General features: G+C 38.3%; 1 protein-coding gene across 1 annotated transcript in view; it reads left to right on the top strand.

Moving 5' to 3' along the window:
• Positions 1 to 15041, top strand: part of LOC137195111 (kin of IRRE-like protein 3) — a 289828-nt gene that overhangs the window by 192166 nt on the left and 82621 nt on the right. Inside the window, exon 4 of the mRNA XM_067607187.1 lies at positions 11346 to 11503. Coding sequence (XP_067463288.1) covers positions 11346 to 11503 — 158 coding nt within the window. The remainder of the gene's footprint in view (positions 1 to 11345; positions 11504 to 15041) is intronic.

Below are 15041 nucleotides of genomic sequence, written 5' to 3' on the forward strand. Positions count from 1 at the left end.
TACAGTGTCATTCTTTCAGGGTCATTAAAAAAACCTGTCCATAAGGACCTTACATAGTTGAATCACTTGGTCCAGAATTTAATGAACACATTTTTCTGAAGACAACAAGAAAAAGTAATCTTTTCCATAACATAAATGTCATTTATTATATCTATCCACTCATATATTGCAGGAGGTTCAGGAAATAACCAATGCCTTGTAAGCGGTTTTTTACCAGTAGATGTCAAATCACAAAATAAATATTCATCAGGCCGTTTTGTCTGGAATTCAACATTTCCTAAGAATAATGTGGAAAATTGCAAGGGCAGATCAGTGCCCAGTGGCTTTGTGAAATTCTGCCCAGAAAGGTATTGTAATATTTAGTATCCCTCCCATCAATATGTGGTTTCTCTTTTGTTGTAATAAAAACACTTCCACTGGAAGACACTGGAATTTACATACATCAAGCCAATCTTCATTTGATATTGAGAAATTACCTTCTTTTTTCCCATTTTTCTTTGACGTATTCTGTAGAGTGGGATATTTTTGTCATTAAGTCTTTATAAAATCTTAATAAAAATAGAGGTAACACCCTAATTTGAATCTTTTTGGTTGGCACCAATAAATATCCTCAGTATGGGATCATTAAAGTCTGTTTTATTTTTAATGTTATGATCAAAAGGTTATGTATCTGAAGGTATCTATAAAAATCAACTTTTTCAAGACAATATTCTTTCCTCAAGTTTTCAAAGTCTTTTAAGTGTCCCTTTTCTGTAAGAGAATACAATGTTGTTATTCCTTTTGAGATCCAGGACTTAAATCTACGATCCATTTTATTGGGCTTGAACTCAGGATCACAGGCATACAATTGAATTATTTGTAATTTATGACCCAGTTTATATTCTTCTCTTATCATATTCCAGATGTTTAATTAGGCACCTTATCTATAAATCTTACCAAATTTTTGTGAGCCAATACTGCGTGAATTGGGGGATCATTCATAATAGAGAGTTCAAACTGGCATGAAATGTTGGGTTACATATGTAAATTAAGGATTTAGTCTTGGCTGCATAAAAATAATCCTTAAATGGGGTAATACCATTCTTCCTTCCACCCTTGGGAGTTGTAAAGTTTTGAGTTTAACCCTGGGTTTTTGCCCTGCCAAATAAATGCAGAAATTATCATATTCAATTCGGAAACTTGAGAAAATTTCTATGGGGATGGCTTGAAATAAATAGAGATATTGTGGAAGGATGTTCATTTGATATTGACAACGTCAATTCTATCACTGAAACCAAGGAAAGAGAATCCATCTGTGTATGTCATCTTTAATATTTGTTAAGAGGGGGCCATAGTTTGTCTCTGCCAGTGCCATTTTTTTTTCGGTAAGTATATTCGTAAATATTTCAATGAGTTCTGATCACAATTAAGGTGGAATTTCTCTCGAAGGTGTTTTGAGGGTGTATAATTAAAAATCATTTTTTTTTGGTTATTTAGTTTGTATCCTGTTTCTAGAAGATTCTTTAGTTCATAAAGTGAGTTAGGGGGTTTACTTAAATAAATCAGAATGTCATCGGTGTATAATGCGAGTTTGTGGTCTTCTCCATTTATGCAGATGCCTTTTATGCTTTCAGTCTGCCTTATCCACTGTGTGAGAGGCTATATGAAGTGCAAAGAGTAACGGTGAAATTGGACACTCCTGTCTTGATCCATGCTCTAATATAATGGTGTCTGAAAGGTACCCTTTTATTTTTATCCGGACTGATGTTTTATTATATGGGCTATGGATGCCATTAATAAAGTTTTTATGTATGCCTAATCTTTGAAGAACTTTATATAAGAAAGGCCAATTCTCAGAATCAAAAGCCTTCTCAGCATCTAAACTAACTAAGAGGGCTTCAAGTTTGTTCTGTTGGATATGGTTTAATATGTGCAATATAATGTTATTCTGAGTTTGTCTTTGTGAAATAAACCAGTTTGGCCATTATGTATAAGCTGGGGGAGGATCTGTTCCAGCCTTTAGGCTGTGTATAATTTATAATTAGCATTCAACACTGAAATTGGTCTATATGATCCACATTCCCTCCTTTGGGATAACTGAGATCACTGCTTTGCTCCATGATGGAGGCATTTTAGCATCCATTAGATGTATTACAAGCCGAAGAAGGCTTGGTATTAATGAAGTCAAAAAGCCTTATATCACTCTGATGGAAAGCCATCCAGGCCAGGTGACTGATTCGCTTTAAGCCTGGAGATGGTGCTGTTTAACTTTGTCTCAGTTACTGCAGCTGTTAGTTTGATTTTGTTCCTTAGGTAACTTTAGAGAATCAAGGAACTTTCTTGTTGCTCATCCTCTAAGCTTACTTAGGTGTACAAGGACTTGCAGTACTTTTTAAACGTGGTTTGTAATTCGTCTTTATTTTGTATAGTTTTAGAGTCCGGGTTCCATATTTTGTATAATTTGTTATCCGCTTGTTGTTTTTGTAGCTTCCTTGCCAAAAGTTTAGTTGATTTTGAGCCTGACTCATAGTATTTCTGTTTTGTAAATATCATCTTTTTTTCGATTTCCTGTGAATACAATATATTTATTTTGTTTCTAATTTTCACCTAATAGGCATAGGTGCTACACAGTGTTATGACAGTGTCATCTAATTTTCCTGGAACTATTATATATCTCCCTTGCTTGTCTGAAACCTCGGACAGTTCTTCAAATGATAATTTTTGTGAAATTAAAACTGCTATGCCTCTACTATGGCCTGATTTATAAGACGAATAATACACTTTTGAAAATTCCATTCTCTTTAGTTTTTCATGTTCTGATGGAATGAGGTCAGCCTTTTGCAGGAGCACAACCTGTGCATTTTCCCTTTTCATTTTTGACAGCATTCAACTTCTCTTAGCTGGGTTTAATATCCCATTCATGTTAAATGAAATAACTTAAAAGACTTGCTTATTCATAGTCTCCTACATTGATTACCACAAATAAAACCTCTCCCAATGTCTCTGCTGGCATTAAATTTGTACACTAAAATATCTCTCCCAAGAAACACACATTAAACAAGAACCAAGTTGAAACAGTTTTTAACAAAACACTACCAAAACAGTTAAGAACAGTTGTTTCCGATATCGAGGCTTGTTTCTAAAGAGTCTTGTGGGACTTTGTAAAATCAAAGCCCTCATAAGGGAAAGTCCCACATTGCAACATGGGTGGGGCCCTAAGATGTGACCGCATGTTAGTCAAAGTCCAAGTATATTTGTGAATAATATACTGAGATTATATTAAAAAAAATAGAACAAATCATGGGCAACTCACCAATTAACAAGTCCTGACTCCCTTACTTAATTAGAAAGTCAAACTGTAGCTCTATATAAAGCTGCATAGCAGTCTTCTGGACAAATAACCAGGATGAGTTGTAGCACTCTGGTATCAAATATAACTTATCTGCATTTGCGACACAACTGTAGACCATCAGACTCCTGTCGTAGGGGAATGGTTTCTCAATTCCCTACATTTTTCTTAATATCGACAGCGGAGGTTTGTCTTGGATTGTGTGCAGCCATCCACTGCACCAGTCTCCTGATCTCAACCCCAGTCACACTGTTTCCCCACTTCCTGCAAAGCAGACAGGAGCCCAATCTCTTCTTGATCCGGAGTGGAGGAGGACTTACCTACAGTAATTGGGAATCCTCGTGAAGCCATATCCCTCGTTGCTTCCAACTGAATACTCCTCCCCCTCCTCTTCCAAACATGTAGGTAACTCGCGAAAAATGCAAAAGGCCCTCTTTAGTGCCAGTGTCCATACATTTAGAACAGAGTAACAATCATACGAAAATACCTGTAGTCCTGTTTATAAAAATATATGTGGGCAGTGTGCACGGCCAACTATTCACATTATTTGGTCCTCATCTTCTTGTTTTCTGTTTCTGCACACTTGCTCTCATCAGTTGGTTTCTTTAGGATTTTGTATTGGTGATGTTTGATTTTCAGTTTTGTCAGTGCTTTGTCTGTTGATAAGGCTTCTGCTTCTATATACCTATCAGTGGCGGCTGGTGACTCAAAAAGCTGGGGAGGACAGGAGGAAAACCAATATGGAATCTTACAACAAACTGCATCATATTATATCATTGTCTCTACCTGATGAAATCAGAGAGGGGTTTAGAAACACTCCTAATGCTGATATTCTCATCAAAGGTGAAAAAATTGACATATTTTGAATATCTTGGTGTGACACTGGATCCAAATTTGAACTTTAAGAAACATGTTAAAAAACAGTTAAAACCATAAAGTGCAACTTAGCAGATTTTAGACATATTAGAAGCTGTCTCTCTTTGAACGCAGCCAAGATATTTATGCATGCTATGATTCTTTCCAATATGCCTTATTGCTTCACATGTTGGGGGCAGGCTGGAGAAACAGCCATAAAACCTCTTAAGTCCTTATACAAACAAACTCTAAAAACTCAACAAAAAGCAAATGCATTTCCATCACTGTAGGGTACTGGAGAAATACAATTTACTGAGCTTTGACAATTTTAGATTATTCTCAAATTTGTGCCTTGTTTATAAAATTTTAAATGGTTTGGCCCCTCCTGCACTATGTGACTTTGTGTACATGCACTCAGTAAGTTCTATTAGATCCTCCAGAATATCCTCTATTCAAGATTGTACCATACCATTTCGTCACACTGCATTTGGGCAGTCAGCTTTCTCTGTGAAAGCCACAACTCAGTGGAATGCCAAAAAAAAAAAATCAACTAAAGACGAATCAGCTGTGTGATCACTGTGTGATCACTGAGCCTAGTTTACATTATTCATTTTTAACTGACATTGTGGGTGTATGTGATGTGCTGTTGTGTGTAGCTTTGTATCTTGTATGGTGTGTTCTTTGTTTTTTTGGCTTTGTACTGTTTGTTGCAGTGCTGTTGTATGTTTTGATTGTAATGGACTACAGATGCAAATTAGCTTCAAGCTAACTCTGGTGCAGTTTATCATTTATGCTTAATACTGCACACTGTCCTGTTCAATAAACTAAACAAAGAAGTGCTCATTTTAACCATGGAGTGGTTCAGAATGTGTCATTTTACCAACAAAGCGAAATTTAAATTTATAGTACTGTTCTATTGTTACAACAGATTTATGTTCTCATCAGAAACAGACAACATATCACATGATTTACACATATTTCCTATGTATTTTCTTAGTATACGGAAATATATAAAGTACCACAAAGCTTATAATCTGATACAGGTACAGATCAATGCTGAATACTAGAAAGACTGAATACTAAAAACATTCAGATCCAAAAGTGTAGGTTCACATCAGAAAGTATTAATAAATGTATCAAATACATGACTTACACACTCTTATCTATATGCACGACATACAAAATATAGTGTACAAAGTTGACATGTTAACACTTATTATTCTAGTTAGGCTACTTTAAGTTCATTACTCAATATAGACTCAGCTTAAAAATGAACTGAAGAAATTCTCACAAGCCAGCAGCCAGACCTCCTGCACACTCATTCACAAATCACACAACATCAATAGCTGACTGAACAACCACTCAATTAAAAACTGGATCAATTCCAAATGAATGAGTGAGTCCAGACAGCTCACTGTAACTTCAAAAAGCAAACTACCCACAGCACATTATATGATCTCTGCTGCATTAAGGAGATAAATTCACAGCCACAGAGAAATATTTAACCATCAGAGATGAAATTAGCGACCAAAGAGACCGAGAGAGAGAAGCTGTATCTGACTCATGTTATCTGATGTCTTCTTCTTTCTATCATGGAGATGAAGTATTCATGACATAGCATCCATTTGTAGCTGTTGGTCATCTTGTATGTTAGTTAACAGAACTTTGTGGCTGCTGCTTAACCAGTCTGATATAATTAGCAACAATGACAAACAAGCTAACTCTCCTGGTTGTTTCTCCGGTTGCTTCTCTCTCCAGCCTCCCCGGTGGCTAACAGTCCTTCCATGGATGTATAAAGAGTCCTTCAGGCTGTTACAACATGCTAACTGTTCCGTTGGCTAACACAAGGAACTATCTACTGCTCGTTATCTACTGCTGCTACTCTGCCTTACAGTGGAGAGAATTGAAGATGAAATCTGGAAACTATCATCGGACCAACGCAATGTCAATACTGCATTCTGGTTGTTGATTGGTTAGGGAGGACATCCTCCCTTGGAGCGTCATTTTACATGTCTTGGCCAATCATAGATTAGCATGAAAAAAATGAAGTACATTAAATTGATGTAAGAGAGCCCGCCCTGTGGAGGACAGCAGGCACCCGTCCTCCTCTGTCCCCCACTCCCCCTCGCTCTCCCCCACTGCCCCCCCCCCCCACCACTTCACACACACTGCTCTTTCTCCTCCTCCTGTCACTATTGAAGCATTTTAACCAGACTTTCAAAAATGGATTTTTTCCAAAGAAGAGAGAAAAAATATTTTATAAATAATACTGAGATTTGGTAATGGTTTATTTCAACCAAAAATTCTTTTTTACAAGGCAGACATGTAAAATGCATTACCGTCTGGAAAATAAAAGATTTTTTTTTTAGAGCAGCACATGGGAGGGTTTTCGTTAAATGGCTATGCAGTAGATGAATTGAAAAGAACTGAACAGAACAAGAATGGATTTAAGGCCAGCATCAGCTGACAGCAATAAGTCATTAATAACTTTGAGAAGAGCGGTTTCAGTACTATGGTCTTTTCTAAAATTCAGATTGCAATTTCTCAAAAAAATATTTTCATGAATAAAAGCAAGCAGTTGATCTGCTACAACTTTTCTAAAACCTTAGCTAAAAATGGGAGCTTAGAAATACTACCTAATACCTAAAATTGTTAAGATCAGAAAGATCAAGAGACGACTTTTTTAAAAGTGGTTGCACAAGAGCCATTTTAAAAAATTCAGGGACAGAACCTGGCAACAGAGATTTGAAGAATTTGAAGAACAGAGGGTGAAACAATATTAAAAACGTCCTTTAGAAATTTTACAGGAAGAATATCTAAAGGACAAGCTGAGGGTTTTATTTTCATTATCATGTCAGTTAGAGAGGATGGAGAAATTGGGTTGAATTAGCAGAGGAAAACTACACAGGGCTTCTCAACCGTAATTGGAGAATCAGGGGGAGAAATGCAAATTCTAATACTTGAGACCTTTTGTGTAAAGAAGGACAGAAATTTGTTGCATTTCTCAGAGGTGGCTTCTGGTATCTGGCCCGGGGAGGATCAATGATACTGCTCACAATGTAACAACACTCTTGGGTTGGACTGATTATTTTCAATTAGGGTAGCAAAGTTAGCAGATCTAGAATTTTTAACCTCCCCATTAAAAGTCTTAAGAAAAGACCTAAGATGTTCCAGGTGAACTGTGAGTTTAGATGATTTCTCCACCTGTCTGCATTTTTGTTTCATCTCCTGAATATTTTCATTTATCCAGGGCATTGAGAGGTGACTAGATTTTCTGGTCTTGATAGGAGCGATATTTTTATCTAAGATGGAGGAACACAAATTATTGAAATTTTTTAACAGCTCGCTTGCAGAACAAGGCGAGCAAGAGAAACTAGTGGGCATATTGAAGGCAGAAATTAATTTAGTAGCAGAGCAGTTAAAATTTTAGATCTAGGGAATGGGATACAGATAGCACAAGTCAACACCATGTTGAACATAAGGCATTGGTGGTCAGAGTTACATGCATCCACACATTCAACGTCAGGAATTGTTATACCATGTGATGGGACTAAATCTAGAGTGTGACCTTTTGAATGAGTATGACCAGTTAGAGCACATGCTCGGTTAGAAAACTCAATAAGGTTTAAGAGCTCCAGGCCCAGGGAGTCATCAGGGCAGCAGACATGGATATTAAAGTCTCCAAGGATCAGGTACTTATCAAATCTAGGCAGAATTGAGGACAGCAATTCAGCATTTATAAAGCTGGGATTATATCTAGGTGGTCTATATATTATTAAGCATAGAAAAGAAGAACTTCCTTTTATCAGAAAAAGAATGGCTGCAAAGGAGCTAAACAGCCCCAAATAAATACTGGAGCCTTTGTAACTATTTTTTTATATAAAAGAGCAACTTGACCACCCCTGCCCATAAGTCTGGGCTGGTTTAAAAAACAATAACCAGGAGGGCTGGCTTCTTGGAGAAGGGGAGCATGAAATTTGGACTAAGTTTGATAAAAACTCTGAGAATTCAGATAAAAACTACGGTACGGGCCAGGAGGATGGTACACTATAACAAATAGAATTGGCTGTAAAGTTTTCCAGGTTTGGTGTGAAAGACTAAGAACAAGGCTTTCGAATGAGTTATAATTAAGTTTAGCTCTAGGGTTGATTATTAGGCTTGAGTTGAAAATGGCTGCAACTCCACCTCCTTGACCAGTGTCTCGAGGAATGTGAGTATTAATATGACTGGAGAGAGTGGATTCATTTAGGCTGACATATTCTTCATGACACAGCCAGGTTTCAGTAAGACAAAATAAATCAATATGATAATCTAAGATTAGATTGTTCATTAATACAGTTTTAGATGACAGAGATCTAATGTTTAAAAGTCCACATTTAATAATCCTATTTTGTTGTACTATTACAGTGGTGGTGTTAAATTTTATTAGATTTTTATGTATAACTCCAGTGTCACTGGTGAACACAAACAGATGTGGAGTGATTTTTGCTTATTATTTCATGTAAAGTTAGGGGGAAAATCCAATAATAGTTACAGTAACCAAACAATCAGCAGCAGAACTAGCCTTTGAACCATGTGAACCATGTAATGTGAAAGTGAATAGAAAACTATTACATATCAAATAAAAAAGAAATATTGTTGCACAACCTAATTTTTAATTGAGATGAGAGTGACACATGCAGCTCAGTGACTCACAATATACAACAGGCTTTATAAAGCCTGGCTTCACAGTATATATCAGATATGCTCTCAATTTACCAAACCCAGCAGACCTCTCAGGTCACAAGATACCCAACAGCTCGATGTCCCGACAGCTTGCTTTATATCTTGTGATAATGCATTCAGTATTGCACTACAAATACAGAACAGCTCATCTGATGATCTGAGACCTGCACTGACACTTGGTTCATTTAAAAGCAACCTCAACACTCTTTTATGCAATCTTTTCATAGTGAAATTAATGTGTCATGGGTAAATGAGTTTGGAGCCTTTGGTACCTTGAATGTTAGACAAAAAACACACAGTACCAAATAAATTGTAAGCTGGATGTCTAAGGTAGATACAGCAGCAGAATTGTCTCCAGTTAGCTGTAATGTTTAAGGAGTTTAAAGGAAGAGCTGGAGCTGGTACTCTCCCTCTTTCTTCTAAGCACTCAGGATGTGCCATCTGCATGTTGCCTTTGATTTAGGCTTGCCCCAGATCTGCTATCTAATGAGCTGAGTGCTCAATCAATAATTCAAACTCAAGTTTGAATAAAATCCAGGCTGATCAGATCCAGTTTTATACAAGAACATAATCAGGGTCTTTGAGCAGCCTCGTCGCTGTGTCACAGATTTATCCTGCTTTTTGGCTCGTTTCTCACTTTGAGTTCATTTCAGTCTTTTGATGTAGGTTTTTGTTCAACTTGTTGCCTGACCTCTTCGCTATGAAAAAAAGGAAGATGACAAAGTTGAACTTCTACTTGGCTTGTGCCTTTGACTAGTTATTCATGTGTGGTCTTTATCTGCAGAGTATTCACAGATTTTGTTGTTTGAAGTTAAGAGTGCATACATAGTTATATTATTAATACTGTAGCACCTTGAGTTTCTCTATGAATGTAAAGTGTGGTACAAATTAAATGTATTTATCTATTATTATTATTATTATTATTATTATTATTATTATTATTATTAGATATCATGTTGTGTATCATGTTGGCTGGTTCACAGCACAATCAATTCACTTTCAATTTACTCAATTCAGAATGTAACTCCAGTTTATTAATGGTGTTTGTACTGTTTATCATAAGATTCAATTTACTTTTGCTTCCTCTTTTACTTCTTTTTCTGAGGTTTTACTGTATTGAAGGTAAATTGATCTGAGCCTTGGTTTATACTGTTTTTACTGAGCAAAATTTCTTCCATAGTAAAAAAAGAACATTTATAATCCCAAATGTGATTTAAATAGTTAAATGCTTGTAATAAGGTTAGTATAAAAGTGAAACAACTTATTGCATTGCAGTATCCCAGTGATAATTTATATTTGAGAAATATGTTGACATAAGCTCCAAATACAGATGTCAGTTACAGTTCTTTCACTACATTAAGAGCAGACATAAATGGGGTAGTATCAGAGCTTGTATTTTAAAATGAGCTGTCACTATAGATAGAAAATGCATTATCATGGAGTCAGACTGTTTAGATATCGAGCACAACCTGAATAATTTGATTCTGCCTGAAGGATTACAGAAAATTTGTTTCGGCACTTGGCAGAAAAACACACAGTATATTTCATACGTTCATACATCTGTTACCAGAGCACATGGCACAGTTGATAAATGAGAAGATAGTTATTCTGTTCTTAAAACAAAACTCTGCTGTAAAAGATCATTAGCTACAGCGCTTATTAGATTACACTAAGAGACAGAGCTTTAGGGCCTTGTTATGGAAACCTTAAACCTTCAAATCCACACCTCAAGGGATATGCAAAAGTTTTAACTTAATTTATGTACTTCCTTTACATTCTTTATATTTTGGTTCATAACATCTAAATGTGTTAAAGCAAAACTTTCTTTTCTGGATTAATTGGTTTTTACTAACTTGTGCTGTTAAGACATGTCTGCCAAAGCAGGTTGTCCACCATTTAAATTTGTTTTTGAAAAACACATTTTTCATCACTCACCCTACAGATTTACAGTACATAAAATATTTGGATGAGAGAGAGCAAGTTACTAACACGCATCTTCTTACATACTTTATAAATGACAATGTTTTCAGACTGGATTTGGGTTCTCTCCAAAAATCATGGCCCCCATCAGCCAGTCAGCTTGATTGTCTATCACTGTGTATTTTGATGCAGATCAGGATCCAGATTAAAAATTGAAACATTTTTATCAATATTTTAGAAAATGTGTATAAGTGTTTTAGTCCTTTCTGGTTACATTTTTCTTTACTGTGAATCTGGCCAACACTGATGCCGATCTAATTTTAGTATGAAGTCATAAGAAATGTGAATAAATCAGGTTTTTTTTGTTTTATTTATTTATTTATTTGCATCTTGTGCACATCTAGTGTACACTTGTTGGTATATGGATGTACAGTTTTACAACATCTATGTTGTGTTTTATCCGAACAATATCATTAAATGCGCAGGTCTACCTAAACATCACACTGTCCCTCCACAGTTCCTCCTGATGACCCAGTGATAGTGGGGGCCCCGGTGGTGGGTTTACGAGCCGGTGACCACCTCAATCTCACATGCCATGCAGACAATGCCAAACCTGCTGCATCTATCATCTGGATCCGCAACGGTGTAGTCCTGAGTGGAGCCATATACTCGAAGGTAAGGCATGAGACCAACCTTCTCTGCTGACAGTGTAAGTGCCGTGTGATTAAGCTGAAACAACACTACCACCAGTATTAGATAATTTTACCACCCCTTGTCAATGGGTGTTCGGTGAAGATTAGCTGCTAAAGAACTGAAGATTTGAGATTTTTTATCAGTTTTAAATTTTAAATGCTGCTGCCAGGTTAGCCTAAATGAAATGAACTTTTCTAATTTAATAATTAAAAAAGGCTTTTAGATTCCTAGTATTATCTTTGAAATGCCAGATCTGCAGCTTATGGAACATCCTGCATTTCAAGTTTGGGGTCAGTGAGTCAGTGGAATATTCACTCAGCAGAGCTGCTATATGCCAGTACATTTTGTTGTGAACAGCTAGGATACTCATGCCCATGGATCATTTTCTCAAATTTACTTTTACATTAAATATTTTTACATTTAAATTTGCTGCCCAACAGTAATGTTAACAATGACGGACTCTACCTCAGTCTCTGGGATGTTATTGATGTTATGTTATGACATTCTGACAGATGGAAGGTGGTTTGTACAGTTTGTAATTTGCCTGTGAGGTCTTCTAGAAGTGAGGATTAGTCCACAACACATAATGTAGGGACAAGTCAACATGAAGAGACACCATGGATATTTGCACACTCACAACTGTCAAGATGCACTTAAACAGACCCCTGAAGAACCTATATCACTGTCTGGTTGTCCTAAGGAGAGTTTCCATTGTGTTGCCCACACTACCAAGTAGGTGACTGGCTCCCAGCAATCCTCTTTATAGGAGTCACTAACTGAGTGAACACAAAAGCAGGAAGGATTGGCACGAACAAACAGAGCCAAGCAACTAGGTGATCCAAGAGCTTTTGACCACCGAGGTCAAAGGTAGCTGCAGACCCACACTGCAGGAGCTGGTAGTATCCTGCTCAAGCCCACATTTGCAGAGCAGATGTCTGCTAGCATCAGTCCAGTTTCAGTGTCCGACCACCCTGCTCATGCTGACACTGATGTGCATAACCAGCCTTGAAAAATGAGTCTTGTTCCCTTTGTTGTCATGTCAGATACACAGATGTTGACTTCAGTGTGTCACAGCCCGGCTCACAGGCTGTGACAAATATGGGAGACCAGACCAGTTTACCAGTGTGGACAAGTATATGTATTTACAAATAATAAATGGAAAATGGGAAAAATGTGGAAGTCAATAATCAGTGATGTATGGATGTGTGTGTATGTGTGTCAGCAAACAAAAACCAAACAGCTGCGCCGTGGTGGGGGAGGAGGAGAAGAGAGGGAAGCTCCATGGAAAAGCCATGCTTTATACAGAACATCGGGCCCACGTGTGGCTCATGAAGCAGATGACGACCCTCCGCCCTGCCCTGGATCCTGCAAAACAAAGAGAAACCAGCACACAAACCAAAAAAACCCCCAAAAAACACAGGAGCACCTGTGGAGCGGAGGCGCCATCAACCTCCCCCCCCCCCCATAAAGACGAGATTCTCACCAGGAAGGTGAATAATTTGACTGAAAAGAGTAAAACTTTTTTGAGAAGAAACTCACGGGACATTCAACACCACTGTCATCACACTGAAACAGAACAGCATCTACTCACACATCACTTGCATCCACATGCAGCTTAAAGGGACGATCCATGCATGGAGCTGCAAAAACAGGGGGTGAGCAAAGGACAGATTTAACATTTTCAAAAGCTCACTGACAAAAGTCATCAAATCCCTTCAGTAAATCAAATTTACTGATGTACTGAGCTGAGCCGACCTGATCAACACAGTCCTCAATGCATGGCAGTGGATATGTGTCTGGTTTAGTGACCCAATTTACCTTGCAGTCGCTGTACAAAATCTAGGGCTCTTATCAGACTTATCAACCAGTAAGCAAGGTGATGCACAGCTAGAAGATGAGGCTTCTGCAATACCATTCTCAAGCATATAGGCTATTTTATCTCTGCATCCATCACCTTCCATTTTCCTTCTGATACCTGGTAAAAACGCTGGCAGATCGGCTGCGCCTCGCCTACATCAATGTCATGCTCTACCAAGTGCGTACGGCCTGGTGTATCATTAAAGAAACACGGGTAACTGTTAATAAGAGCAGATAGCTCAGCACACCTCCCCTCGGACAGATGCCCAAACAGAGACTCCAGATTCTGCAGTGTTTCAGAGTTTTTCAACCAGCCATGCAGCAAGCTCTCGTCAGGCAGTGTAACCCCATCATTCTCCTGTAGAGAGGAGAAAATAACAGAACTTGCCATCGCTGCAGCCACTGAAACCAGCTGAACAGGCTCCTTCTGCTCCTCACCACTAAAGGCCACCTGCAATACACGAGCATAGTAAGGTTTCAAAAGGTTAACATGACAAAATTGAGTGGATTTCCCACGCCCCTGGCATTGCCCGTCCCACTAACTGCCTAACCAGAGTCTACCTAAGCTCCCCCTAGTATTCAGGTGCTACTTGTGGTGAGTATTTATGCACTTTAGCCCAACAGCCCAGTAAAGCAACGGTGACCCACCTGCAGCTTCGGATGTGCCCCAAGACAACTGCTCCAGCCACGTTCCCACCACACTAACAATCCCCCACACGAATTCCAAAGGAACCAGGGACAGAACAACAGCAATTTACTATGGCCACGCACAGAACTGATACAACTCAGAGCCACAAAAATCACCAGCATAACAGCCAGCCAACACAAGCACAAACCTCAGCCAAATCAATGACTCGTTACCCATTACAGCAGCTTACATTAATCCAAAACAATAAACAACTTACCACACTCATCAATGTCTCCCAACTGCGCAAATCATTCATAAAACGAGGCGCACAGCTTACTACGGTACAGCTGATCATCACGCCAACCCCGGGTCAACAAAGTTGAAATGAGCCTCCATATTTCACAGCCCGGCTCATAGGCTGCGACAAATATGGGAGACCAGATCAGTTTACCAGCGTGGACAAGTATATTTATTTACAAATAATAAATGGAAAATGGAAAAAACATGGAAGTCAGTAATCACTGATGTATGCATGTATGGATGTGTGTGTATGTGAGTCAGTAAACAAAAACCAAACAGCCACACCGTGGTGGGGGAGGAGGAGAAGAGAGGGAAGCTCCATGGAAAAGCCATGCTTTACACAGAAATCACACCGGGCCCAGGTGTGGCTCATGAAACAGATGACGACCCTCTGCCCTACCCTGGATCCTGCAAAACAAAGAAAAACCAGCAAGAGAAACCAAAAAACACAGGAGCACCTAGTGGAGCGGAGGTGTCCACAATGGCTGAGCTGGCTAACTTCCGGTTAGCTCTCCGCTAACTTGAAAGAATAAAAATAATTTAATCGTGTGGTTCCTCTAGACTTTCCAAATGTTATCAGACAGAATAGATCAAATTCTGATAGTGAAATTAGTCATTTCGTGGGGGTTGTGTAGCGTTCAAAACAATTTATCCACTGTTTTACAGCGGCAACAGTAGCAGCTTACGTTGGAGCCTATGACAAGCCTATGATAAGCATGTCAACAGTGTTTTTGT

Source organism: Thunnus thynnus, chromosome 13 (assembly GCF_963924715.1).
Source record: "Thunnus thynnus chromosome 13, fThuThy2.1, whole genome shotgun sequence".
Classification (NCBI taxonomy): Eukaryota; Metazoa; Chordata; class Actinopteri; order Scombriformes; family Scombridae; genus Thunnus; species Thunnus thynnus.